General features: G+C 40.1%; 1 protein-coding gene across 1 annotated transcript; it reads left to right on the forward strand.

Annotated features, from left to right (window-relative positions):
* Positions 1-3,561: 3,561 nt before the first annotated feature.
* Positions 3,562-26,920, forward strand: LOC139755787 (probable glutamate receptor). The gene is made up of 11 exons (XM_071674409.1): positions 3,562-3,842; positions 5,329-5,432; positions 5,931-6,021; positions 14,937-15,095; positions 15,347-15,494; positions 15,919-16,136; positions 19,871-20,022; positions 20,479-20,589; positions 20,980-21,140; positions 21,679-21,766; positions 26,157-26,920. Exons 1-10 carry the CDS (start codon positions 3,783-3,785, stop codon positions 21,747-21,749), a joined length of 1,275 nt encoding a protein of 424 aa, XP_071530510.1. The 5' UTR covers positions 3,562-3,782; the 3' UTR covers positions 21,750-21,766; positions 26,157-26,920.

A 26,920-nucleotide genomic window follows, 5' to 3' on the forward strand; every position in this document is an offset into this window, starting at 1 on the left:
TGTGTGGGCGTTTATGTATATTCATCTGTATGTAGGTGGATTCGGCCATTCTTTCGTCTGTGTCCTTGCGCTACCTTCCTAACGCGGGAGACAGCGACAAAGCATAATGATGAATGATAACAATATACATATATATATATATATATATATATATATATATATATATATATATATATATATATATATATATACATATATATATATATATATATATATATATGTATGTATAAAATAAGAGAGTGAGACAGTATTTTTGTGATGGTGTTGGGATTTAATAACTTTATGAAGTGTTGGCACCTGATGAGGTGGATTGTCTCCGTGTAACATGTGCTGCATGTATAGAAAAATTTCATGTTAAATTGCTTTACATGAACTACTGAATTGTGATTTCACATTCATATATATATATATATACATATATATATATATATATATATATATATATATATATATATATATATATATATATATATATATATATATATCAAAGGGAATAGGAAAGGATGAGTTTTATCCACGTTTTCCTGAGTGTAATAGACGGTTAATAACAGGAAAGGAAGCGAGTGTTGGTATTTGAAGATCTGAAAACCTTCCCCTTTTTGTATTCAAATTTCTAGAAGATGAAACAGAAAAGAAAGTGACCAGAGAGATAACTGCAAGATTCCTAGAGCGAGGCGCAAGTAAGCAGTTTGTAAAAGATGAGGAGTCCCGGGAAGTCAGTTGCTGTTTGCTGATGACACAACACTGATGGCAGATTCGAGTGAGAAACTGCAAAAGTTGGTGACTGATTTTGAGAGTGTGAAGGGAGTAATTTGAGAGTAAATGTGAATAAAAGCAAGGTTATTAGGTTTATCAGTTTCGAGGGATAAGTTTGCTTGTGTTTAAATGGAGAAAATTTGGAGGAAATGAAGTGTTTTAGATATCTGGGAGTGGACATGGAAAGAAATGGACCATGGAATCAGAAGGGAGTTACAGGGTGAGTGATGAGGCGAAGATAGTGCGAGCATTAAGGAATATGCGGAAAGAGATGTCTTTTAGTCGTGTGGAGGAAGGGCAAAAATGTGTATGTTTGAAGGTACATCAGTCCCAACAATGTCGTACGGATGCGAGGCATGGTCTCTATGTAAGTATGTGCGGAGGAGGGTGGATATGTTGGAAATTAGATGTTTGAGGACGATATGTGGTGTGAGGTGGTTTGATCGAGTAATCAAAAAAGTGTAAGAGAGATGTGTGGTCCTGAGAAGAGTGTGGTCGAGAGAATTGAAGAGGGTATCCTGAAATGTTTGGAGATATAGGGAGAGTGAGTACGAGGTGAGGTTGAGAAAGAGGACATATGTGTCAGAAATAGTGTGGTCAAGGGGAAGGAATAAATCAAATTAGAGATCGAAGGATGAAAAGAAAAAAAGGGTGAGAGGTGTGTTGGGTGCAGAGCAAATTGGAACAATGTGGTATACAGGGGGCGACATGCTTTCGATGGAGTGAACCAGTTCATGAGAATCGTCCAAGGTAAACCACAGAAAAGTTTATGGGGCTTAGTTGTGGATAAGCTGTTTTTTGGTGTATTAAACATGACAGCTAGAAAATGGATGTGAGCGAATGCGGAGTTGCCTCGCTAACGCGGGAAACGTTAATATATATATATATATATATATATATATATATATATATATATATATATATATGTTATATTTTTTTTATTATACTTTGTCGCTGTCTCCCGCGTTTGCGAGGTAGCGCAAGGAAACAGACGAAAGAAATGGCCCAACCCCCCCCCCCATACATATGTATATACATACGTCCACACACGCAAATATACATACCTACATGGTTTACCCCAGACGCTCCACATGCCTTGATTCAATCCACTGACAGCACGTCAACCCCAGTATACCACATCGCTCCAATTCACTCTATTCCTTGCCCTCCTTTCACCCTCCTGCATGTTCAGGCCCCGATCACACAAAATCTTTTTCACTCCATCTTTCCACCTCCAATTTGGTCTCCCTCTTCTCCTCGTTCCCTCCACCTCCGACACATATATCCTCTTGGTCAATCTTTCCTCACTCATTCTCTCCATGTGCCCAAACCACTTCAAAACACCCTCTTCTGCTCTCTCAACCACGCTCTTTTTATTTCCACACATCTCTCTTACCCTTACGTTACTCACTCGATCAAACCACCTCACACCACACATTGTCCTCAAACATCTCATTTCCAGCACATCCATCCTCCTGCGCACAACTCTATCCACAGCCCACGCCTCGCAACCATACAACATTGTTGGAACCACTATTCCTTCAAACATACCCATTTTTGCTTTCCGAGATAATGTTCTCGACTTCCACACATTCTTCAAGGCCCCCAGAACTTTCGCCCCCTCCCCCACCCTATGATCCACTTCCGCTTCCATGGTTCCATCCGCTGCCAGATCCACTCCCAGATATCTAAAACACTTCACTTCCTCCAGTTTTTCTCCATTCAAACTCACCTCCCAATTGACTTGACCCTCAACCCTACTGTACCTAATAACCTTGCTCTTATTCACATTTACTCTTAACTTTCTTCTTCCACACACTTTACCAAACTCAGTCACCAGCTTCTGCAGTTTCTCACATGAATCAGCCACCAGCGCTGTATCATCAGCGAACAACAACTGACTCACTTCCCAAGCTCTCTCATCCCCAACAGACTTCATACTTGCCCCTCTTTCCAAAACTCTTGCATTTACCTCCCTAACAACCCCATCCATAAACAAATTAAACAACCATGGAGACATCACACACCCCTGCCGCAAACCTACATTCACTGAGAACCAATCACTTTCCTCTCTTCCTACACGTACACATGCCTTACATCCTCGATAAAAACTTTTCACTGCTTCTAACAACTTTCCTCCCACACCATATATTTTTAATACCTTCCACAGAGCATCTCTATCAACTCTATCATATGCCTTCTCCAGATCCATAAATGCTACATACAAATCCATTTGCTTTTCTAAGTATTTCTCACATACATTCTTCAAAGCAAACACCTGATCCACACATCCTCTACCACTTCTGAAACCACACTGCTCTTCCCCAATCTGATGCTCTGTACATGCCTTCACCCTCTCAATCAATACCCTCCCATATAATTTACCAGGAATACTCAACAAACTTATACCTCTGTAATTTGAGCACTCACTCTTATCCCCTTTGCCTTTGTACAATGGCACTATGCACGCATTCCGCCAATCCTCAGGCACCTCACCATGAGTCATACATACATTAAATAACCTTACCAACCAGTCAATAATACAGTCACCCCCTTTTGTAATAAATTCCACTGCCTTAGAGGGAATACTTCTCACTTGGCCTCCTACTCTGCTCCTTCTTTTGGAAAAGTAAAACTAGAGGGGAGGATTTCCAGTCCCCGCGCCTTCTCCCCTATCATTAAATATATATATATATATATATATATATATATATATATATATATATATATATATATATATATATATATATATATATATATATATATATATATATTGTATGTGTGTACATTATCTTACAGGCAACCGTATATTAAGGCTGGAAACACGACACCAGTTGCTGGAACACAATTATCTTTTACATCCACGTGGACTGTAACATACCAGAAGACGACACACGAATTATGTAAGCAGTGATATAACGATGATCAGTGACCAGAGTCATTGTCTGACACAACAGAGATTGAAGAACGAGTCGGTGAACGTACGGAAAGGAAGACAAGATAGTCGAAAGAGATAAGAAAGAGGAATGAGTAACAACGAGAAAATGTCTTCACTCAAGCCTTTCCTGAGGGTGGCTGTTGAGCAGGTATTTTGTGTTGCTCTCAGTCATTTGTCCTATTCGAATATCAAATGATCCATATATATATATATATATATATATATATATATATATATATATATATATATATATATATATATATATATACATATATATATATATATAATCAATCGAGTTATAGGCATATATATATATATATATATATATATATATATATATATATATATATATATATATAATCAATCGAGTTATAGGCACCTTACTTTGTCCTTTGTCCTCTTATTTCTCTTCCACCTACCCCTTTCCCCATTCATCCTTTTTCTCTCCCTTTTCCCTTCTCGTTTTCTTTTTCTCCTCTTCCTCCACATTCTGTTCTTACTGTCTTCGTTTTCCTCTCCTCTGAGGCGATGTCAACTTCTTATTCTCTTCTTCGTTTGCTCTCTCTTTCTTCTCTTCTCTCCCTAGCTCCTGCAGTACCTCCCTTTCCTCCACATTTCATTCCTCCTGCTGGTGCTGCTTTACATCTAATTTTCCATGTATCTTTCTCCAGCGTCACTTTTCTCTTGTTTCTCAAGTTCTGGATCATTTTCTTCTGGCCACTTTATCTCGCCTTAAAGTCACAGTGAAATGTTGTAGATTTGTGGAATTACGTTCGATAATTTTATGGTATGCTAAAGAAAAACTGAAGTGTAACAGAAGGTGAGATAGTGTGATGAGATATTGCAATAAAACTCTTCCTTTCGTTCCATTTCTTTCATATGTGTTCCCCGTTTCCTGCATCAGCATAGTAGTAGCACCAGGACAGACGAAGGAAACGCTTCATCCGCTCACATCCATTCTCTAGCAGTCATGTGTAGTGTACCGAAACCACAGCTCCTCTGTCCATAACCACGCCCCACACCCATTTCCGTAGATCCCCCGACTATTTCATACCCCTGTTCCAGTCATCGACAGCACCTTATCCCTCATCCACAACCTCCTTCCCCGACCACCACCACGTATATCGCATCTCTTCACTTCACTCTATCCCGCGCACACCTCAAAATCTCTATATTCGATCAAAGTGCAAGAGACCTTATTTCATAAACGTATGTTTTTTTTCCATTCTTTTTTTTTCTGATGGCTATTGTTGCTGTAGAGAATGTAGGATGGGGTGAGAGCATTCTTACTATTGCATCGTTGCGTCATCCACTTAAAATAAAGACAGGGATGAAAAGGAGATATAGATTGATAACCTAGACATGAGCCGATGGGTCTTTTATTACCTGTCCTTCTCGTATGCCTTAGTTTCATGAATTGAATGTAATCATTTATAATGTACTTAGGACGGGTGTGTTATTTTCATTTTTATGTTTATCTGGTTACAGTTTTCTTTTTACGAGCTTATTATAATTGCAAACTGTCAAGACTTTTTGCCTGTAGAATTGTGATAACTGGAGAGATATGAAGATATGGTTTAGGTCTGGTAAATGGTAGGTTCTAGCCATAAGTATTCATACGTACTCTTTTGCAGTGGATGCCATGGATTAAGACCGACGTCCAGGAAGACGGGACCGTCAAGGTGCTGGGACCTATGGCTAACCTTCTCGACATCTTAGCTGACAAGGTGAACTTCGAGTACGTAACAAAGCATGAATAACCACAACAGTTATGACAGATTATACCAAAATATGAAACTCAACATGAAACCTTTATGTCATAAGTAACATATCTATTCTTATTCTTTTTCCAGTTCTGTATACACCATACCTTTTTGTAGCATCTGGGAATAAGTTCGGTGGTCTCCATATATGCATTCGAGGCGCACTGTGCCAAATGTTTATTCGGTAGTGCTTAACAAACAGTTTTATTGGTTCTGAAACACAGTGTGATGAACCCTGAGATTATGGTTTCAAGGATTAGCTGATTGAAGTATTAGTTCCCATGTGGGAATGCAGAGAGAGGAAGGGAACAAGAAGGATGAGAAAAATGAAGAAGACGATCGCAGAGTAAGAAGAGAAAAAAGGATGTACCAAAAGGAAGAAGAGAAATGGTTTGATAAAGGAAAGTCGGACAGAATGTGGCTGCACAAACGTAAGAACTGTTCCAAAAATGGTTTTACTTCGTTCCCCGCAGGTACGCGTTGGTCCAGCCGCCAGACCATGCGTGGGGCGTCTCTCTACCCAACGGTTCCTGGACTGGCATGATGGGGATGCTTCAGAAAGAGGTGGGTTTGGAATGAATCCTAACACATACATCCCAACGTGTATATCCTGACTGTTGAGGCGGGCCACTTGAAGTAGGTCCTGAAGGATAAATGAAGCTTCACCTTCGTTGCGTAGCGCTTCGCGTCGCTAACCGTGACGTATTCACTGACCGTGTATGGTCGAGCCTACATAGGTTCGAATCCTGGTCGCGGCAATCGTTCCACAGTCGACCCATCTGTTCATGGACACCTAAGGGCCGGTCTATAAATAGGGTACCTAGCTTAGGCTGAGGTATAAATATATATATATATATATATATATATATATATATATATATATATATATATATATATATATATATATATATATATATATATGGAGTGAGGGGGATTTTGTGTGATCGGGGCCTGAACATGCAGGAGGGTGAAAGGAGGGCGGGGAGTGGAGTGAGTTGGAGCGGTGTGGTGTACAGGGTTTGACGTGCTGTCAGTGGATTGAATCGGGGCATGTGAAGCGTCTGGGGTGGACCATGGAAGGCTGTGTAGGTATGTATATTTGCGTGTGTGGACGTGTGTATGTACATGTGTATGGGGGGGGGGGGGGGTTGGGCCATTTCTTTCGTCTGTTTCCTTGCGCTACCTCGCAAACGCGGGAGACAGCGACAAAGTATAAAAAAAAAAAAAAAAAAAAAAAAAAAAAAATATATATATATATATATATATATATATATATATATATATATATATTCATTTTTCATTTTTTCATTCATTTCAAGCTAAAAGTTTGTTTTCTAAATTGTTTCTTACATTTTTCATATGTATATATATGTATGTGTGTGTGTGTGTGTGTGTGTGTGTGTGTGCGTGTGTGTGTGTGTGTGTGTGTGTGTGTGTGTGTATATATATATGTATATTATCCCTGGGGATAGGGGTGAAAGAATACTTCCCACGTATTCCTCGCGTGTCGTAGAAAGCGACTAGAGGGGACGGGAGCGGGGGGCCGGAAATCCTCCCCTCCTTGTATTAACTTTCTAAAATGGGAAACAGAAGAAGGAGTCACGCGGGGAGTGCTCATCCTCCTCGAAGGCTCAGAGTGGGGTGCCTAAATGTGTGTGGATGTAACCAAGATGTGAAAAAAGGAGAGATAGGTAGTATGTTTGAGGAAAGGAACCTGGATGTTTTGGCTCTGAGTGAAACGAAGCTCAAGGGTAAAGGGGAAGAGTGGTTTGGAAATGTCTGGGGAGTGAAGTCAGGGGTTAGTGAGAGGACAAGAGCAAGGGAAGGAGTAGCAATACTCCTGAAACAGGAGTTGTGGGAGTATGTGATAGAATGTAAGAAAGTAAATTCTCGATTAATATGGGTAAAATTGAAAGTTGATGGAGAGAGGTGGGTGATTATTGGTGCATATGCACCTGGGCATGAGAAGAAAGATCATGAGAGGCAAGTGTTTTGGGAGCAGCTAAATGAGTGTGTTAGCGGTTTTGATGCACGAGACCGGGTTATAGTGATGGGTGATTTGAATGCAAAGGTGAGTAATGTGGCAGTTGAGGGAATAATTGGTATGCATGGGGTGTTCAGTGTTGTAAATGGAAATGGTGAAGAGCTTGTAGATTTATGTGCTGAAAAAGGACTGATGATTGGGAATACCTGGTTTAAAAAGCGAGATATACATAAGTATACTTATGTAAGTAGGAGAGATGGCCAGAGAGCGTTATTGGATTACGTGTTAATTGACAGGCGTGCGAAAGAGAAACTTTTGGATGTCAATGTGCTGAGAGGTGCAACTGGAGGGATGTCTGATCATTATCTTGTGGAGGCTAAGGTGAAGATTAGTATGGGTTTTCAGAAAAGAAGAGTGAATGTTGGGGTGAAGAAGGTGGTGAGAGTAAGTGAGCTTAGGAAGGAGACCTGTGTGAAGAAGTATCAGGAGAGACTGTGTACAGAATGGAAAAAGGTGAGAACAATGGAAGTAAGGGGAGTGGGGGAGGAATGGGATGTATTTAGGGAATCAGTGATGGATTGCGCAAAAGATGCTTGTGGCATGAGAAGAGTGGGAGGTGGGCTGTTTAGAAAGGGTAGTGAGTGGTTGGATGAAGAAGTAAGAGTATTAGTGAAAGAGAAGAGAGAGGCATTTGGACGATTTTTGCAGGGAAAAAATGCAATTGAGTGGGAGAAGTATAAAAGAAAGAGACAGGAGGTCAAGAGAAAGGTGCAAGAGGTGAAAAAAAGGGCAAATGAGAGTTGGGGTGAGAGACTATCAGTAAATTTTAGGGAGAATAAAAAGATGTTCTGGAAGGAGGTAAATAGGGTGCGTAAGACAAGGGAGCAAATGGGAACTTCAGTGAAGGGCGTAAATGGGGAGGTGATAACAAGTAGTGGTGATGTGAGAAGGAGATGGAATGAGTATTTTGAAGGTTTGTTGAATGTGTCTGATGACAGAGTGGCAGATATAGGGTGTTTGGGTCGAGGTGGTGTGCAAAGTGAGAGGGTTAGGGAAAATGATTTGGTAAACAGAGAAGAGGTAGTAAAAGCTTTGCGGAAGATGAAAACCGGCAAGGCAGCAGGTTTGGATGGTATTGCAGTGGAATTTATTAAAAAAGGGGGTGACTGTATTGTTGACTGGTTGGTAAGGTTATTTAATGTATGTATGACTCATGGTGAGGTGCCTGAGGATTGGCGGAATGCGTGCATAGTGCCATTGTACAAAGGCAAAGGGGATAAGAGTGAGTGCTCAAATTACAGAGGTATAAGTTTGTTGAGTATTCCTGGTAAATTATATGGGAGGGTATTGATTGAGAGGGTGAAGGCATGTACAGAGCATCAGACTGGGGAAGAGCAGTGTGGTTTCAGAAGTGGTAGAGGATGTGTGGATCAGGTGTTTGCTTTGAAGAATGTATGTGAGAAATACTTAGAAAAGCAAATGGATTTGTATGTAGCATTTATGGATCTGGAGAAGGCATATGATAGAGTTGATAGAGATGCTCTGTGGAAGGTATTAAGAATATATGGTGTGGGAGGCAAGTTGTTAGAAGCAGTGAAAAGTTTTTATCGAGGATGTAAGGCATGTGTACGTGTAGGAAGAGAGGAAAGTGATTGGTTCTCAGTGAATGTAGGATTGCGGCAGGGGTGTGTGATGTCTCCATGGTTGTTTAATTTGTTTATGGATGGGGTTGTTAGGGAGGTAAATGCAAGAGTCTTGGAAAGAGGGGCAAGTATGAAGTCTGTTGGGGATGAGAGAGCTTGGGAAGTGAGTCAGTTGTTGTTCGCTGATGATACAGCGCTGGTGGCGGATTCATGTGAGAAACTGCAGAAGCTGGTGACTGAGTTTGGTAAAGTGTGTGGAAGAAGAAAGTTAAGAGTAAATGTGAATAAGAGCAAGGTTATTAGGTACAGTAGGGTTGAGGGTCAAGTCAATTGGGAGGTGAGTTTGAATGGTGAAAAACTGGAGGAAGTGAAGTGTTTTAGATATCTGGGAGTGGATCTGTCAGCGGATGGAACCATGGAAGCGGAAGTGAATCATAGGGTGGGGGAGGGGGCGAAAATTTTGGGAGCCTTGAAAAATGTGTGGAAGTCGAGAACATTATCCCGGAAAGCAAAAATGGGTATGTTTGAAGGAATAGTAGTTCCAACAATGTTGTATGGTTGCGAGGCGTGGGCTATGGATAGAGTTGTGCGCAGGAGGATGGATGTGCTGGAAATGAGATGTTTGAGGACAATGTGTGGTGTGAGGTGGTTTGATCGAGTAAGTAACGTAAGGGTAAGAGAGATGTGTGGAAATAAAAAGAGCGTGGTTGAGAGAGCAGAAGAGGGTGTTTTGAAATGGTTTGGGCACATGGAGAGAATGAGTGAGGAAAGATTGACCAAGAGGATATATGTGTCGGAGGTGGAGGGAACGAGGAGAAGAGGGAGACCAAATTGAAGGTGGAAAGATGGAGTGAAAAGGATTTTGTGTGATCGGGGCCTGAACATGCAGGAGGGTGAAAGGAGGGCAAGGAATAGAGTGAATTGGAGCGATGTGGTATACAGGGGTAGACGTGCTGTCAGTGGATTGAATCAAGGCATGTGAAGCGTCCGGGGTAAACCATGGAAAGCTGTGTAGGTATGTATATTTCCGTGTGTGGACGTGTGTATGTACATGTGTATGGGGGGGGTTGGGCCATTTCTTTCGTCTGTTTCCTTGCGCTACCTCGCAAACGTGGGAGACAGCGACAAAGTATAAAAAAAAAAAAAATATATATATATATATATATATATATATATATATATATATATATATATATATATATATATATATATATATATATATATATATTTTTTTTCCCTGGGGATAGGGGAGAAAGAATACTTCCCACGTATTCCCTGCGTGTCGTAGAAGGCGACTAAAAGGGAAGGGAGCGGGGGGCTGGAAATCCTCCCCTCTCGTTTTTTTTTTTTTTTTTTTGATTTTCCAAAAGAAGGAACAGAGAAGAGGGCCAGGTGAGGATATTCCCTCAAAGGCCCAGTCCTCTGTTCTTAACGCTACCTCGCTATCGCGGGAAATGGCGAATAGTATGAAAAAAAAAAAAAAAAAAAAAATATATATATATATATATATATATATATATATATATATATATATATTATATATATATATATATATATATATATATATATATATATATATATATATATATATATATATATATATATATATAATCTCTTCTCCATTCTTGATCGCGTTAGCTCACCAAAACCACAGCTCCCTACCCACAACCAATCCACACAGACCGTTCCATGGCTTACCACGGACGCTTTACATGCTCTGGTTCAGTCTACTGATACTACGTTGACCCATGTAAACCACATCATTCTGATTCACTCCATCCCGTGCCAATCTACACCCCTCCAGCATTATCAGGCTTCGAGCGTTCAAAATCTTTTTCACTCCATCTTTCCATCTCAAAGTTGGTCTCCTCTTTCTCCTTGTTCCCTTCACTTATACACATCTTTGTCAACCTTTCCTCAATCATTCTCTCCATATGTCCAAACCATTTCACACCTTCTTCAGCTCTCTCTCAACCACACTCTTTTTATTACCACACATCTCTCTTACCCTTTCATTACTTACTCGATCAAACCACCTCACACCACATTTTGTCCTCAAATGGTTCTTAGCATAGCATAGCCCATGCCTCGAATTGATATGATATTGTTGGTACTACTATACCTTCAAACATACCAATGTCTTTCCACACACTGTTCAGCTTTCCTAGACCTCTCGCCCCCTCATCACCCAATGACTTACTTCCACGTCCATGGCTCCATTCACTACCATGTCCAATCATAGGTATCTAAAACACTTACTTCCTCCAGGTTTTCTTTATTCAAATCCACACCCCAGCTTACCTGTCCCTCAATCCTGCTAAACGTAACACCCTTGCTTTTATCTACATTTATTTCAAGCTTCCTCCTCTCATGCACTCTTCAGAACTTAGTAACAACCTTCTGCAGTTTTACACTCGAATGAACCACCAGTGCTGTATCAGAAGCAAACAACAACTGACTCATTTCCCAGGCCCTCTCACCCCCTACAGACTGCACACTCGACCCTCTCTCCCAAAATGCACACATTAACCTACCTCACCACTTCATCCATAAACAAACTGAACAACCATGGGGACATCACACATCCCTGCCATAGATCGACCTTCACTTGAAACAATTAATTCTCTTCTCTTCTACTCGCACACATGCCGTACACCTCTGCTAAAAGCTTCTCATTACTTCAAGAAGCTTTTCTCTCACACTCTGTATTCTTGATACTTTCCACAAGACATCTCTATCAACTCTATCATATGCTTTCTCAAAATCCGTAAATGCCACATACAAATGCATCTGTAACTCTGAGTATTTCTGTAAAGTAAATACCTTGATCCACACATCCTCTACCACTTCTGGAAGCAGACTGTTCCTCCCCAATATGATGCTCTGTACATGCCTTCACCTCCTCAATCAATACCTCCCATACAACTTACCGAGTAAACCCAATAAACGTATCCAGCTGTTTGAACACACAACTTTATGCCCCTTACCTTTATACAATGGCGTCATACATGCATTCCGTCAATATTCAGGGACTTCAACATGATCCACTCATACACTGAAAATCCTGACCAACCAGTCAACAACACAATCAGCCCTTCTCTAAATAAATGCAGTACCATCCACTCCAGCTTTTATCAACTTCTTGTCTCGTCACCAAGCCACTTTTCCTGACTCTCTCACTTCACACACAAACACACACACACACACACACACACACACACACACACACACACACACATATATATATATATATATATATATATATATATATATATATATATATATATATATATATATATATATATATATATATATATATATATTATCCCTGGGGATAGGGGAGAAAGAATACTTCCCACGTATTCCCTGCGTGTCGTAGAAGGCGACTAAAAGGGGAGGGAGCGGGGGGGCTGGAAATCCTCCCCTCTCAATTTTTTTTAATATTCCAAAAGAAGGAACAGAGAAGGGGGCCAGGTGAGGATATTCCCTCAATGGCCCAGTCCTCTGTTCTTAACGCTACCTCGCTAACGCGGGAAATGGCGAATAGTTTGAAAAAAAAAAAAAAAATATATATATGTATATATATATATATATATATATATATATATATATATATATATATATATATATATATATATATATATATATACCGTATCAGTCAGCAAAGAATGAAAAAAAGATGTGTAAATTGGAAGAACAGGTATATTAAGTTCTCACAGATAAGTTCCGACATCAAATGAAAATATCTGTGTAGGGAAAGATGGATTCCTGAACGTACCATGCATTTTGCATGGCCACAGTCAGACGAGACACAAACAATAAAAAGTATTATTTTCGAACTTTAGATAATCATGAGAAACATTAAAGAACGTCCTTCTGTTTTGGATTAATTCTAGAATTCTCGAGCAATCTGGCTTTACATTTCTAGTTTGAATCTAGGCAACTAAGTTATCTGCACATAAGAATTTATCAATGCCCGTAAATAAGGGAGTAATTACCCAGTCATTGATAAGGCATTAACTACAGAAAATAGTGATTTCATTCGAGACAATGAATCCGTGGCAAAGATTTTAAAAGATTCTATTTTTTTTTCTGCACCATTATATACAGCTCAAGGTATAACTCATGTCCCGAATCCACTTCCATTACAAAGACGGGAAAACTATTTTCGCAACTTTTTGAAATAAAAGGTGAGGTCATACTGTTATTGTTAAATGGAATGAGAGTAAATATGATAATAGGCTCTGATGAGTTTTATCTGAGGACAATAGATGAAAAAATGATAGTTAAAGCACTGGTTACTCTTTTCAATAAGTTACTTGTTCTGGGAAACGTCCTGAGGAATGGAAATATGCCAATGTGACACCGATATTCAAATAAGTCAAATCCTCACTGCCCAGAAATTATAGTCCAATTAACATAACGTCTATAGTTAATAGATTGAAAGAAATTATAATTCAGGATAAGATTGTAAACCATTGAGAGGATCACCACTTGAAAAACGATTCTTAGCAAGTTTTCAACGAAATCGCTCATGTCTGATAAATCTGTTTTATTTCCTTTGTGAAAGAATCAACATGTATGATAAAAGTAAAGCCACTAATTCTATTCATGTAGATTTTCACGAGGCGATCGATAAAATCCCACATCAAAGATTACTACGAAAAGTTAAGTCGCATGATATAGATGGGGCTGACTTCAAAGGTTATGAAATTGGCTGACTGGCCGTAAACAAAAGCTAGCGATTGATGGTCAAGTCTCGGAACAGATAGACGTAGTAAGTGGTGTGTCACAGGGATCAGTCTTGGGACCGGTTCTCTTTCCTTAATAGACGTATCAATGATCATAAAAATGGGCTGCATTGTAAGATATCTAAATTTGCGGATGAACCTATGTCGGGAAATATATCTACGAGAGAAACTGAACGTCTGCATCTTCAAAATGACAAAGAAAAACTGATGAAATGGGGTAAGAGGTGGCAAGTGAATATAGATACTGATAAGTGCAGAGGTTTACAAATCAGGAGTAAAATAGTAAGGCAAGCTACATTATGAATTGTGTTAAGCTTCAAAAGGTAAACGAGAAAGAGGACTTGGGTGCAATCATCTCTAGTGACCTAAAGCCAAGTGTGCAGGCACAGAAACAGTACAGAAGATGAACAAAATTCTTGGATTCATAAACACGACAATCGAATTTATGTCTCGGGAAATTATCCTTGCTCTTTCCAACTCACTGATGTGTTCCCATCTTGAATATTGTGTTTAGGTTTGGTCACCACACTTGGAAAAAGACTATTGACAGAACGGAGAGAGTATAGAAAAGAGCTACCCGTTTGATTCATGGCCTGAGAAACAAATTCCTATAAGAGCAGATGAAACGAATTACCTTTACTTAGCCTAGATAACACAAGTTTCAGAGCTCGTCTAATACAAGTATTCAAAATCATTAAAGGCTTCAATATATTCGTCTGATAGTCATCTGTAGTAATGGATTTAATCTCGTGGGCAAACGTTTTACCTCGATTGGGGCGAAGTCCTCTTACCTCAAAAGGGATGTTAACATATGAAATGATTTACGAATTAGAGTAGTTGAAAGCAGAATAAACTAGATGAATATTTTGTTTGAAATCCATGACTGATATCATTTGCACCTACTCAGCTCTACGATAAGTTTGTAGATCCTCCTCTATGTTTTCTAAGTCTTTTTTCTTCGCAGGTACCATGAAAACGTGCATTATGTTATCAATACATGAATTTCAGAAAGCTGTTGCATCAAACATAGCGGTAAGTAAGTGTAACAATAATCACATGTCCAAGGAATTACTTCCGTCATTCCACATTCCTGCTACACAGGAGGTGGAAATAGTTCTCGGTCCTTCCTCGATGTCGCACCAGAGGGAGACAATTTGCGACTTCTCTGATCCCATCGTCACCGACGACTTCGCCATCCTCATGATCAGACCGACCCTACAGAACGACGTCAGTGGATTTCTAAAACCCTTCGCTATGGAGGTAAGTTGGCTGGGTCGGGAGGTCTACAGTATAAGACATATACCATGATTTACTGGCGACGATATAAATGCCTCATGTAATTAGCACTACTCGATTGGGAAGTGACGATGCACTTACTAAAAACTGATAAGAATTGATTATCTGTTCTTACCATTATGGCGGGTTCATCACAAACGCCCCAAAAGGACAACAATGATAAACACTATGAATGTTGGCCTCAAAACTACATGATAAACACTTGTGTCTTGGAGGTTTGGCTGCTGACGCTGATGAGTCTAATGAGCGTGATTTTGGCCATGACCTTCCTTGAACGGATGGAGGGCGAGATCTACAACTTCACCACAAAGAACGTCCACTCCAAGGCTACCATGTGGGCAATTCAAAACCTCTCACAAGAGAGTAAGTATGAACTAGATATTCGTAGACCAGGGATGATAGTCAGAGTTCAGTACGAGGTGATACATTAAACTCTCAAGCTATGAACAAGTGTGCATTATGATACAACAATGGGAAGTAACTTTATGTGATGAGAAGAGTTTCAGTAAATTTGGAAGACGAATGTTAAAAAGGCCTCGTGACTTTCACAGTTAATGTTACATGGTTAGATGCAAAATCTATGAACACATGATACGACTAACTTTAAGGAGCTGAGTAACATACGATTTACGGCAGAACAAGTTTCTCGGTAGATCGGAATGGCTGATGAGGGGTTATAGTGGACAGGGTGGTACACATGATTGTGATCCTGGTGTCCATAGCATTCATGTCATCCTACACGGACGTCCCCATACCCATACGACCCTTCCCTCCATCCCTGCCACAGGCTCTGAGTGGCTACCCAGGATGAACGGAGGCCGCCTCCTAGTGGTCACTTGGCTCCTGGCGTCCTTAGTGTTCATGTCTTCCTACAGTGGTATCCTCACGGCCATGCTCACTCTTCCTCGAATCCCCATCCCCATAGACTCTATGGAGGACCTGGTGGCCCAGTCAGACCTGCCCTGGCGCCTTGAGGCGGGGTCTATGATATATCAGTACTTCAAGGTAAAGTGTGAACATTTTATGGACTTTCTTATCATCACAAAACCTACTGTAACCCACGGTATATGGTCTCTAGATGTATCTCTGACGCCATGTAATCATTCAGTAATGTACAGCCACCTCCACTTCCAGCTAGGTCAGTCAGCGAGACGTGAATCCAAGGAGTATCGACTCGCTACTTCGAAGCTTTCATAAGTGACCTGGAGTGGGGGAAGCGGGCGTGTGATGGGGTGACGTGGCAACTAGGTAAAAGAGGGAAGAGTGGAGACGAGTGACAGAGGAGGATGGTGACAGGTGTAATGATGAATGAAAAAACAAATACCTATTTCTAATAAGTAAATATTAACTGACACACCTACCTGACGGCCGTCAAAACATACCTGGTTCGATTTCTTTCTTCTTTTTTTATCCATACACTTTGGATTAGACATCTAGAAGCGTAGATAAGTAAATGGGATTGTTTTGAAATGTTTGCTAAAGATAACAAATTTCTTTTGGCTGAAACTTAAAACTAGGAACTAATCTAGTACAAACCCAGAGCCAAGGGAATTCAAAATCAGAAATGGAGTCAGGTACGGTGAATTACCACGATCATGATCGAAGAAGAGTAGAAGAGGAAAATAAAGATTTTACAATATGAGATGAAAATTTATAATCTAAAAAGATGACTTATTTGGCATTGTAAAACTAAGGAAATTGTAAGCATTCACACACACACACAAAAAAAAAAGAGGTCTCTACAACCAGAGGAAGAGATTAAGAAATAAGGAGAGTGTCATTAAATGAGAGAGGAAATCAAGGAAATGAGAAACAGAATCAAAGGGTTACCCGTTACCAGAATCTATAGTGAACAAGATCTGATCACAGTAGAAGATTCTAACATACCTCATTTAGATGCAGAGAATCCTTTTCCCGCAGCTAAGGGCGTGGGGTTTTCCTACTTTACCTTGAAAGTCTCCTGATCCAATTTGCTGAGAAACCTACTCACGACGAGAGCATACGAGTTTTAGTCCAAGCTACAAATGAGGATCTTACAGATAATGTTAGAGAAACTTTTGCTGAAAGTAATCACTGATGAATTACTTTTAACTCTCAAAGTTGACTTTGATGCTACTCAACATGAAGGCCGCAAAAAGATACTAGATTTCAGACTTGAACATTTCAATTATCTTCGCACTACTCCTTGCAGGTATATCATGGATGATACCGTTGATGAAAACAATATATGACGAGGCTTGGACATGCTTCAGTAAAACTTTCAAAGCATTGGAGGGGAATATCTGTGCCAATGTGGAGGATATGGCGCCTTGAGTCGAAGATATCAATAATCGCAGAATCAAATGAAAGTAAATAAACCGCTTATCTGATCTTGATGCGTCACTTGGTACGGGGAAAGTTGCAGAGGAATGGAAGCTTGTCAATGTAACAAAGATATTCCAAAATATATCAAATCGCTGCCAAATATCATCCTTTGAATAACTTAACGTCGCTAAATAATAGAATTATAGAAACCATCATTTGCAATAAGACTGTGATTAGGCCTAATACCCAACATTAGCTCCGCTCCCGGTCCGCTCACGGTTCGCTCTCGTCCCGGTTAAACATCATTACATGTCCTTCAATAAGGATATCTATACTACCGCTCGCGGTTCGCTTTCGCTCCGATCGCGCTCAAGCAACAGTCATCCAAAAGCCATTTTGAGCGGAGCGGAAGCTGACTAATAAACAATTCTCAGCAATGATTTCAACGAAATCGCTTATGTCTGACGAAGTGGCTTGATCTATCATCTATCTATCTAGAGTTCCTAAAAGTGTTCATCATAGCTTCCACATCAAACGTTACTAATAGACGTTAATTCACAAGTGACAGATGGGGTTGTACATTGGTTGACTGCCGTAAACATCGAGTAATGAGTGAGGGTTCAGCGTAACGGGTGGAGTACCACAAGGGTCAGTCTTGGAACCGGTTCTCTTTCTTCGACATATTAATCATCTTGATGATGAACTTCTTTGTAAGATATCGAAATTCACAGATGATACGAAGTTGGGAAATAAGTCTATACCATAAACTGAACCTCTGCAGCTTCTAACGGATATAAATAAACTGATGGACTGGCCTAATGAATCTTACTATCGATAAATGCAAAGTCTTACATATTGGTGGTAAAAACGAGAATACAAGCCACAGAATAAAATCTGTCAACATAAGTCATAATATGGAAAGAGATCTGAGTGCAGTAATTTCTGATGACTAGGGCCTGGATCTTTATGCACTAAAATTCTTAAGAGAAAAAAAAACACACGTAAACACACAAGGCAAACTGCCAAACAGGCAAAAAATTGGCAACATAGAACCGAGAAAGGTATCAATCATCTTACTTTAAACAATATGAATACAAATATCAGGCATATCACAACAATATTAGTAAGATCATTAGTAAATAACCAATCAATGCGGTACAAAAACAGTTCATTTTCGTTAACTTTCTCAAGTGAAACATTTCCGTTTTTCATCGACAAAACATGAGCCAAAAAAAAAGAGGGTCGCATTTTCAGGCTGTCCCGCAGCACAACAATATTGCTCCCAACTTGTCAAATTATCCCATCTTAACATGTTTCCTTCTCTTACAAAACACAGGACACAACTGGCAGTTTTTCTATTTTTCATTCTAGCCAACATAGAAATCCTCCATGGTACCAATAATCACATTGGCAGCATACTTTCCCCACTGCATATATTCTTTCGTGAATGGAGAACCGAATCGTTTTGTTTGTGATTTCATCCCATATCTTCCAGCTAACACCAACATAACGAGTGTTCTCACAGCTTTACCGTTACGTACGCTCACTTGGTACATTCTGCTTGGTGTATTTCTCAAAAACAAATTATCTGAGACTTTAAGATGAACAAATGCTTTGCAAAGGTGCAATGAAAGTTGAGATTGTCGCCCGGAAGCCATAGTATGCGAAGTAAGAAGGCCTGTGTTTTGTTGACTAGTTTTGCGAGCAACTGCACCTTTATGCTTATAAGCCTCTAAATGCTGAGAAGCAAAGTGCTTCTTCTCGTAGTTCATTGATATTTCGCACATTTTGCAGAAAAAATACAACCCCATCTGTAAACAAGACATTGATTGCTAACAGACTATCTTAACTAAACTGTTGAGTCTTGATACAGCACGAAGTTTTGACATTGTAAGTGAAATGTATCCAGTCGGTGTTTGAAGGAGAAGTGACTGACTCAAACAGTACTGACTGAGCAGCGGAAGACGGGGTTGCTGTGCAGGGATACACTCACACGTGCTATACCCGTCATACACACATGTTCAGCACTTGACAGAAAAGTGCCATTGGAAATGTCTCATTGTGATATTAAGTACCCTGCCTCGTGGGAAGGAGCGGGATATTCTTTTAACTTATGTAATTCGAAAAAAAAATACACGCTCAAAGAATTTCGATTCCAGCGGAATGATGTATAGAAATCAATGACATTAAGTAAAGTGGGCATTTTAAGACGAAAGAGGCAATCTTATATCAAAAATGCTAAAACAGGTATTCTGCCGAACATTCTTATCTCTGGTAATTACACATATAACACACCAAAGGAAAAAGTGATATCTATTCTTTACACTTGATGCTGTAACAAGCCTTTACGTAATATTTCCAGGTTACATTGGAGATTCAAGGAGTGCTAATATCTGTCTAAGTTTTCTGTTTCATTTGTCTCAATATTCGGCCAGGAGGCCACGGACGAGGTGAGGCAGAAGGTCTTCGTGAACTCCGACGTTGCGGCAAAAGGCTGTTGGGCAGCGCGAGAGAGCATCGCCAGCGGGGAGTTTGCTGCCATCTGTGACAGAACGAACATGAAAATGGCTATGTCTTGGGATTTCAGGTATATATCGTAAAGGTATTATTTCTCTCTAATACGCACGATGTTGGCTGACACTTCCTATGAGAAGGCATTCGCTGAAGTTCCTATGGGTAATACCTTAAAAATTGTTTTTGTGAGAAACCTCACCACTGATATGAAAAATACAACTTAAGCTGTAAGCTGTATTTATAGGCCCATTTCTTGTTGGAATACAGACAATCACTGTATGATTTGAAATACACTTTGCTTAGTAAACCATCAGAGAGCAAACTCCTATTTTGTTAGTCCTGCTTGTTGCCTCAGCTCATCCCATACATTCTAAGAGAAATACTGTATCTAAAAACATTTACTCTAGAACATTTTCAACAGCAATTATCACCGTAAAGGGGCATTGGGTAAAAGAATGTTATCTGTTAACAGTACTTAAACAAAAAATTTCTTATGTATATTCTTTTGTATTGAGACAATATTTTACAGCACAACTGGCAGTTGTCACCTGTATATCAGCCGGGAAAATGTCTACAGCAATGCCATGTTAGCCTTGGCCTTCACTACCAAGTCGACCTACCTCGCCAGAGCGAACCACGTGTGAGATTCTAATTTGCATGATCCATTTTTGAGCTTCACTGAAGATTTCTAAATACCTATTTGTAATTACTCCATAATCGAGCAACATTTGTGTTTATATCATGAAGAGAATTGAATCTTTCTCACAAGTCCCTAAAAGTAATTGCTCCAAAACTCTTAAAAGTAGGATAGATTTTCAGTAAAGTGAGGTATCGTTGAGCCAACCTTCCTTACAGTAACCTCATAAGTCGTTTAAGATGTTGTATGTACCTTATTTAATCTATAAAGCTGAGGAAACATTTAATGATTAAAGATAGACTGACACAGGAATATATCTATCTTTGTTATAAGTATTTTATGGGACATTATGAAACACCTCTAACACGAAAGGATCTTTCCATCTTCTCACAGCATCAGCACAGTTAAAGAGTCCGGTGTCTTCGACAAGTGGGTCAGGGATGAGATCACCAACACCAGCCAGTGTCTTCGTCCTCTAACCTCTACACAGAGGGAGGGCATCTCACCTCTCAACATTGAGGCCTTGTCTGGTCCATTCCTGTTGCTCTCGGGAGGTATGTATGGTTCAGTCAGATTCCTTGGGGTCATAGAGGCTTATAGTAACCTTAAATGTGCCACAGTTCATGGTTTGTGCTTGGTCATCTTGGGTGGGAACTCTTTAGTCAAGACTCATTTACATTTGGCAGTGCTGACAGGGGTCAGGTTAGGTTAGTATATTATATTTAAGCTTATCAATCAGTTGTCTTTTCACATTCAGTGTCCAGACCCATGAGGCATATAAGCTGATAGGATTAAAGAAATCAACTGTGACGACATTGGTACACGAAGAAATCTTATGGTAACGAAAAATCTCTTTAATGACGGATGTAACTTGGATGTCTGCAATGGCAGAAAGGATGAAGAGCGTAGAAGTAATGGGAAGGAAGATGGTATCAAATAAGTACCATGGTTGATGTTCACAACAGTAGCAGTAACAATTGACGGTGAAAGTAACTTCAGTGAAACTAGTAGTTCATAGGACGATAATATTCTTCATTCCCTGGAGTTGTTCCAGCAGTAACTTACGTGTGTGTGTCTACTCTCACCCTCCAGGGATGGTAGCGGGCGTGCTGGTGTTCCTGACTGAGCTTGTGTCCTGGTGGGTTTATGGTGGTGACCCGTAACTCTCACTTACGCTTAGGTGTGTCTATCTTGTGGTTTGTATTTAGGGGCAAATTAATAGAATGTTTCAGAATATTTAAAGGATTCAACAACGTTGATATTGAACATTTCTTTACAGTAGTGCCAGCATTACCAACGAGAGGGCATGGACTGAAACTTAAAAGTCACCGAGTTAATCTGCACTGCACGAATCTATTTCTAACATTGACATTATTGACGCATGGAATAAGCTCCCAGAAAATGATAGTCGGAGCAACACCCATAACTTCTTCAAAATTAGGCTTGATCTTTACTTGTCACTCTACGGCATTGAACAATACATTTAATCAGTCATCATAACACCATGGTGTATCATGGTACCTTCTCAACCACTGATTTCTCCCTAGCAATGCTGTGGTGACATTGCTTAGCCCATATCATCTGCTTTGAGAGAGTAAATAGGAGATATTGTAACATTCTTCAACATCAGGAATGATGTAGGCATGGTAAGTCGAAAGGATGGAGATCAAGTTTATCCTTAGTACTGTCTTCACAACAAGCATTGAAGGGATGCATGTTGTTGGTGGTGGGATGCAAGACATATTCGTGTACATTCTACTTATGACTTTCCTAAAACGTTTCCTTCAGGCTTATTCATCCAGCAAGGTATTTTTTCTACTTGTTTCACTGCCGGAGTGATGCTGGAGAGAGTAGAGGGTGGGAAGAGAGAGCCTTTGCTTTGCTATCCTTTTTTTTTCTACTGCTTTTAAAGTGACAGCATTCTTTTCCAAGTATTGTTAAAGCCAGACCACCTCGCTTGGACCTTGAGTCTGTATAGTATGTGTGTATATATATGTAACTCTTTGTAACTCCTCTCTCTCTCTCTCTCTCTCTCTCTCTCTCTCTCTCTCTCTCTCTCTCTCTCTCTCTCCCCACATTGAAATGTCTCACCCTTGTTGGTTCATGCTCAGAGGAATAGTGGACATTTTTTTAGCAACAGAATATGCACCAACAGGACACATTCGTTCCTACACACGACAGAAGACATATAATCAACAATGGGCCTGAATGGTATCCCACAGATGTCACAAGTCTTTTAAAGCACAGCAATAAACTCTTCAAGCTCAAGAAATCAAGCAACGACCCAGATCTTGCCACAATACGGGAGGTAAAAAGACATTCAGCAAAACAAGAGACAGTATGAAATTAGTATTGAAAATTACAGTACTAAATAACCTAAATATTTTGATAAGTATGTCAATAATAAGAAACATATATGGGATGGGATAATATCTTTAGTAAACGAAGATAGGGATCCCATTTTGGACGATGAAAGCAAAGCAAGAATCCTGAAAAAGTTTTTTAGTTCTGCTTTTTCACTAGAAAGCAGCAACACGAATCTTGAGACAGTGTTAAAAGGCACACACATGATACCAGAACTGACCATCATAGTTAAAAAAGTATTAACACAGTCACGTTGAAGACTAATAAAAGCCAAGACACCGATCTTTTCTATATTCCACCAGTAATGAAGAATGTCAAACACGAAACTGTCAAATCGTTAACCTATATTTTCGACGAATCTCTCCGGGATGGAATAGTGCCACAGGAGTGGAGACAGGCAGACGTAATCCCTATACCCAAAAAGAGAAGCCGTAAAATGCATGGCAGTTACCGTCCTATGAGCTTCATATCAATTACATGTAAATTCCAGGCGTCAATTATTAGGGATGAGCTCAACAACACAGTCTCAATCAGTGGTACAAAGCGTGGTTATAGAAGACGCAGATCATACCTTACAAACCTCCTTGAATTCTATCATAAATCATTCAGTTTTCACGACAAGTTTATGTTAATACGTCTCATGTTCTTAGACTTTCAAAAAGCATTCGACAAGGCTCCCCTCGATAAACTTGTGCTGAAAGTTGGTGTCTTAGGAAACTAGATGGAAACCTAGTTAGGTAAGAGGAAGCAAAGGATCGTAATGGATGGTGAATCGTCGTCGATATCCCCAGGGGTCCGTTTTGGGACCTATACTTTTCATCACCTACATCACTGACATTGATGCAGGGCTTAATAGCTCAGTGTGATCACACGGCGGTCCGCAATGACATATTAAATGAAGAAGGTACGCTAAGATTACAAGGGGATTTAGATATAATAGTTGAATGGTCTATAAAATGAAAAATGCCATTAAACGTCAAATAAATGTCAGCTGTTGCAAGTAAAAAGCCTAAGCAAGAAATTCGATTATGAACTGATGGGCCATAAGATAGAAGACACCCCTTGTCTCAGGAATGTAGAGGTCATTGTCTCCAAAAAACTTCACATTTTCTACCACCATTGTAACAAAGCTGCCAGGAAAGCAAACAGGATGTTAGAATCTATCAGAGAAACTTTAGATGCGATACAAAGGCAAGGATGTGGTATTGCCACTATGATTAAGTCTAGTTTGACCACACCTCGAATTTGCAGTGTTATCTGTTCTTCCTGCCTTCCTTCCTTCCCCTACGCCCCCCCCCCCCCTTTCACACACACACACACACACACACACACACACACACACACACACACACTTTAGTGAACATTTCCTCAAATCGGAGAAACTGCAGTGAAGGGCAACTAAACTTGGTTCCTTTCTTATGTACCAAACTATACGAGAACAAACTACGATAATTGCATATGTTCTTTTTTAAGCAAGAGTTGGCTCCAAGGCAAGTTAACGAAGTATTCTAAGATACTTATAGAGCTCAGTAATGTCCCTTTCGAAAATTTCTTCACAGTCGTACCAGTTCAACCAAGGAGAGAAAAAGGATTAAAATCAAGAGGTCATCGAAGTAGATTGGATAGCGCGAAATGTTTCTTTACCAAAGAAGTCATCAACAAATGGAATAAGCTGCCAGAAAATATTGTTCAGAACAACACTATCAATTTGCTCAAAATCAGGCATGATTATCGCGTGTGAGGCATCGAATAACTTTTAACCAATCATCATGACGTAGTGATGCATTATGTTACCTCCTGAACAAGCTATTCTCGCCTTGACCATGGTGCTGTGTCATACCAACATTGGTTGACCCGTTTAGGGGGACAAGAAGAAATCATCTTATCATCCTCTCTCACATGAGGAATGATGTAGTCATGATAAGTCGTGAGGCTGGAGTTCAGAGGTGATCCTGCCTATTGTCTTTATGACAAAAAAAAAGTGTAGGGATGCGTGGCTTCTTGCGATGGGATCCACAACGTATTCACGTTCATTCTACCATCTGACTTTCCTTATAGAGATTTCCCTCAGGCATATCAGTTCAGTGAGGTATTTTTTTTTTTACACCTGCATCTCGTCTGACGTGTGGCCGGAAAGAGTGGAGGGTTAGGAGAGAGAGAGAGAGAGAGAGAGAGAGAGAGAGAGAGAGAGAGAGAGAGAGAGAGAGAGAGAGAGAGAGAGAGAGAGAGCCTGTACTTCATGATCACTTTTTATTATACTGTTCTAAATGAGGCAGTATCTTTTTCAGTAGCGTTGAGGCCAGACCACTTGGAGTGGACCTTGGGGCAGCGTGGTCTTTGTATATATGTAAGTCTCTCTCTCTCTCTCTCTCTCTCTCTCTCTCTCTCTCTCTCTCTCTCTCTCTCTCTCTCTCTCTTCAGCTTACTCATGTATGTTCCTGTCCTTCTGCCTACATCTCATTCAAATATCATACATGGCACAAAGGAATGCCAAAAAAAAAGGAAGGAATTCAAAGCAACGACAGGCTAAAGGAACCTAACGAAGCTGTGTCGATAATGGCAGAGATCAGAGGCTCATGGATTAGTGTGACAGAAGTAGAAAGACATAAAGATAGTACAGAGAGAGAGAGAGAGAGAGAGAGAGAGAGAGAGAGAGAGAGAGAGAGAGAGAGAGAGAGAGAGAGTAGTAAGTGACTGTCATAGTGGCTGTGGTGAGAGCTGTAGTAAGCACTGACGCAAGTATTTTGTTAGTGTTGTTATAACAACGTGTGTCTACCCCCTCCTCCAGGAATGGTAGCGGAAGAGCTGGTCTTCGTTACCAAATTTTTATTAACAATCATGACGTTTGTAATGAATATTCTGACATTAATCTTTTCTGGCATGGCACGCGTCTGGCTGCTGCTTCCTACAGGTAGTGTGTGGGATCTGGCCACTCGAGGATTGGCCGTTATGATACCACCTCCCTCTTCTCTCGAACAGCAAAGATGTAGAATTCTCTTCCTTCCTTTTTCGTCTCCTCTTCGTATGACCTTTCTTCCATTACAAGACAGACCTACAAACACTTGTGGGGGTCTAACTGATTTCTGTATTTTTTTTCTTTTACTTTGTCCATTCACTTGATATGGCCTGGACTGTGGTATGTTTTACCCATGCGTTGTCGGTCACTATATAGAATAATTAATACAACATTATTTTCTTATTTACAGCCAACTATCACAGTCCTTGTCAATCTGAAGCAAATCTAACATGTCCAACAAAGACATCACAGGTTACGTCCTAAATGGAGCAGTCACCAGGAGTGACCCATGATCCCATCTGATTTAATCAGAATGAAAACACAAGGTGACCAAATGTTTTGCTCTGAAGAGGATTTTTGTGTAGTGGCTCCCCTTACGGTTCTGAATGATCACTATCATAATGTTTTCACTGAAACGCAATTTTTTTTCCTTTAAGAGCTTTCTTTTCCTTTGATTGTACATGCAACGACGACCAAAGAGCATCAAGGGATGTTCTGAAATCAGTGTCAGTGTCTTGAGGCGCGTTCAGTCATCATATCTTCGTCGAATACAACAAAAGTGTCACGAAGTTGATGGCTGACAGTTCAAACTCTTATTATGATTTTTTTTTCCTTTGTAAAGTTTGTAATCACTCTAGGGCGTGACTTCTGCGCCATGCAGGAAGCAGGTCAACCTAACTATTCATGCTGTTCCGAATAACACAAGAGTGAGCTAGACAATAAAGCTTCCTTCCAATAGACTCTTCTTGTTGTGTGCTATATCAGTTAACCGTCCACCTGTTTATATCATTCCCATTCAATGGTTTGAGGAAAAACAAAGGACATTTTCCGTCTCCTGTACCATCTACAGCAAGATAGTTTGTTTACACATCTACCAATAGTAAGCACAATTAGTCTAGCAAGTTATTCCAGAGACCACAACATTGGTACGAGAAAGCAGTCTTGATGGTGTGT

The sequence above is a fragment of the Panulirus ornatus genome, chromosome 20, assembly GCF_036320965.1.
Source record: "Panulirus ornatus isolate Po-2019 chromosome 20, ASM3632096v1, whole genome shotgun sequence".
Classification (NCBI taxonomy): domain Eukaryota; kingdom Metazoa; phylum Arthropoda; class Malacostraca; order Decapoda; family Palinuridae; genus Panulirus; species Panulirus ornatus.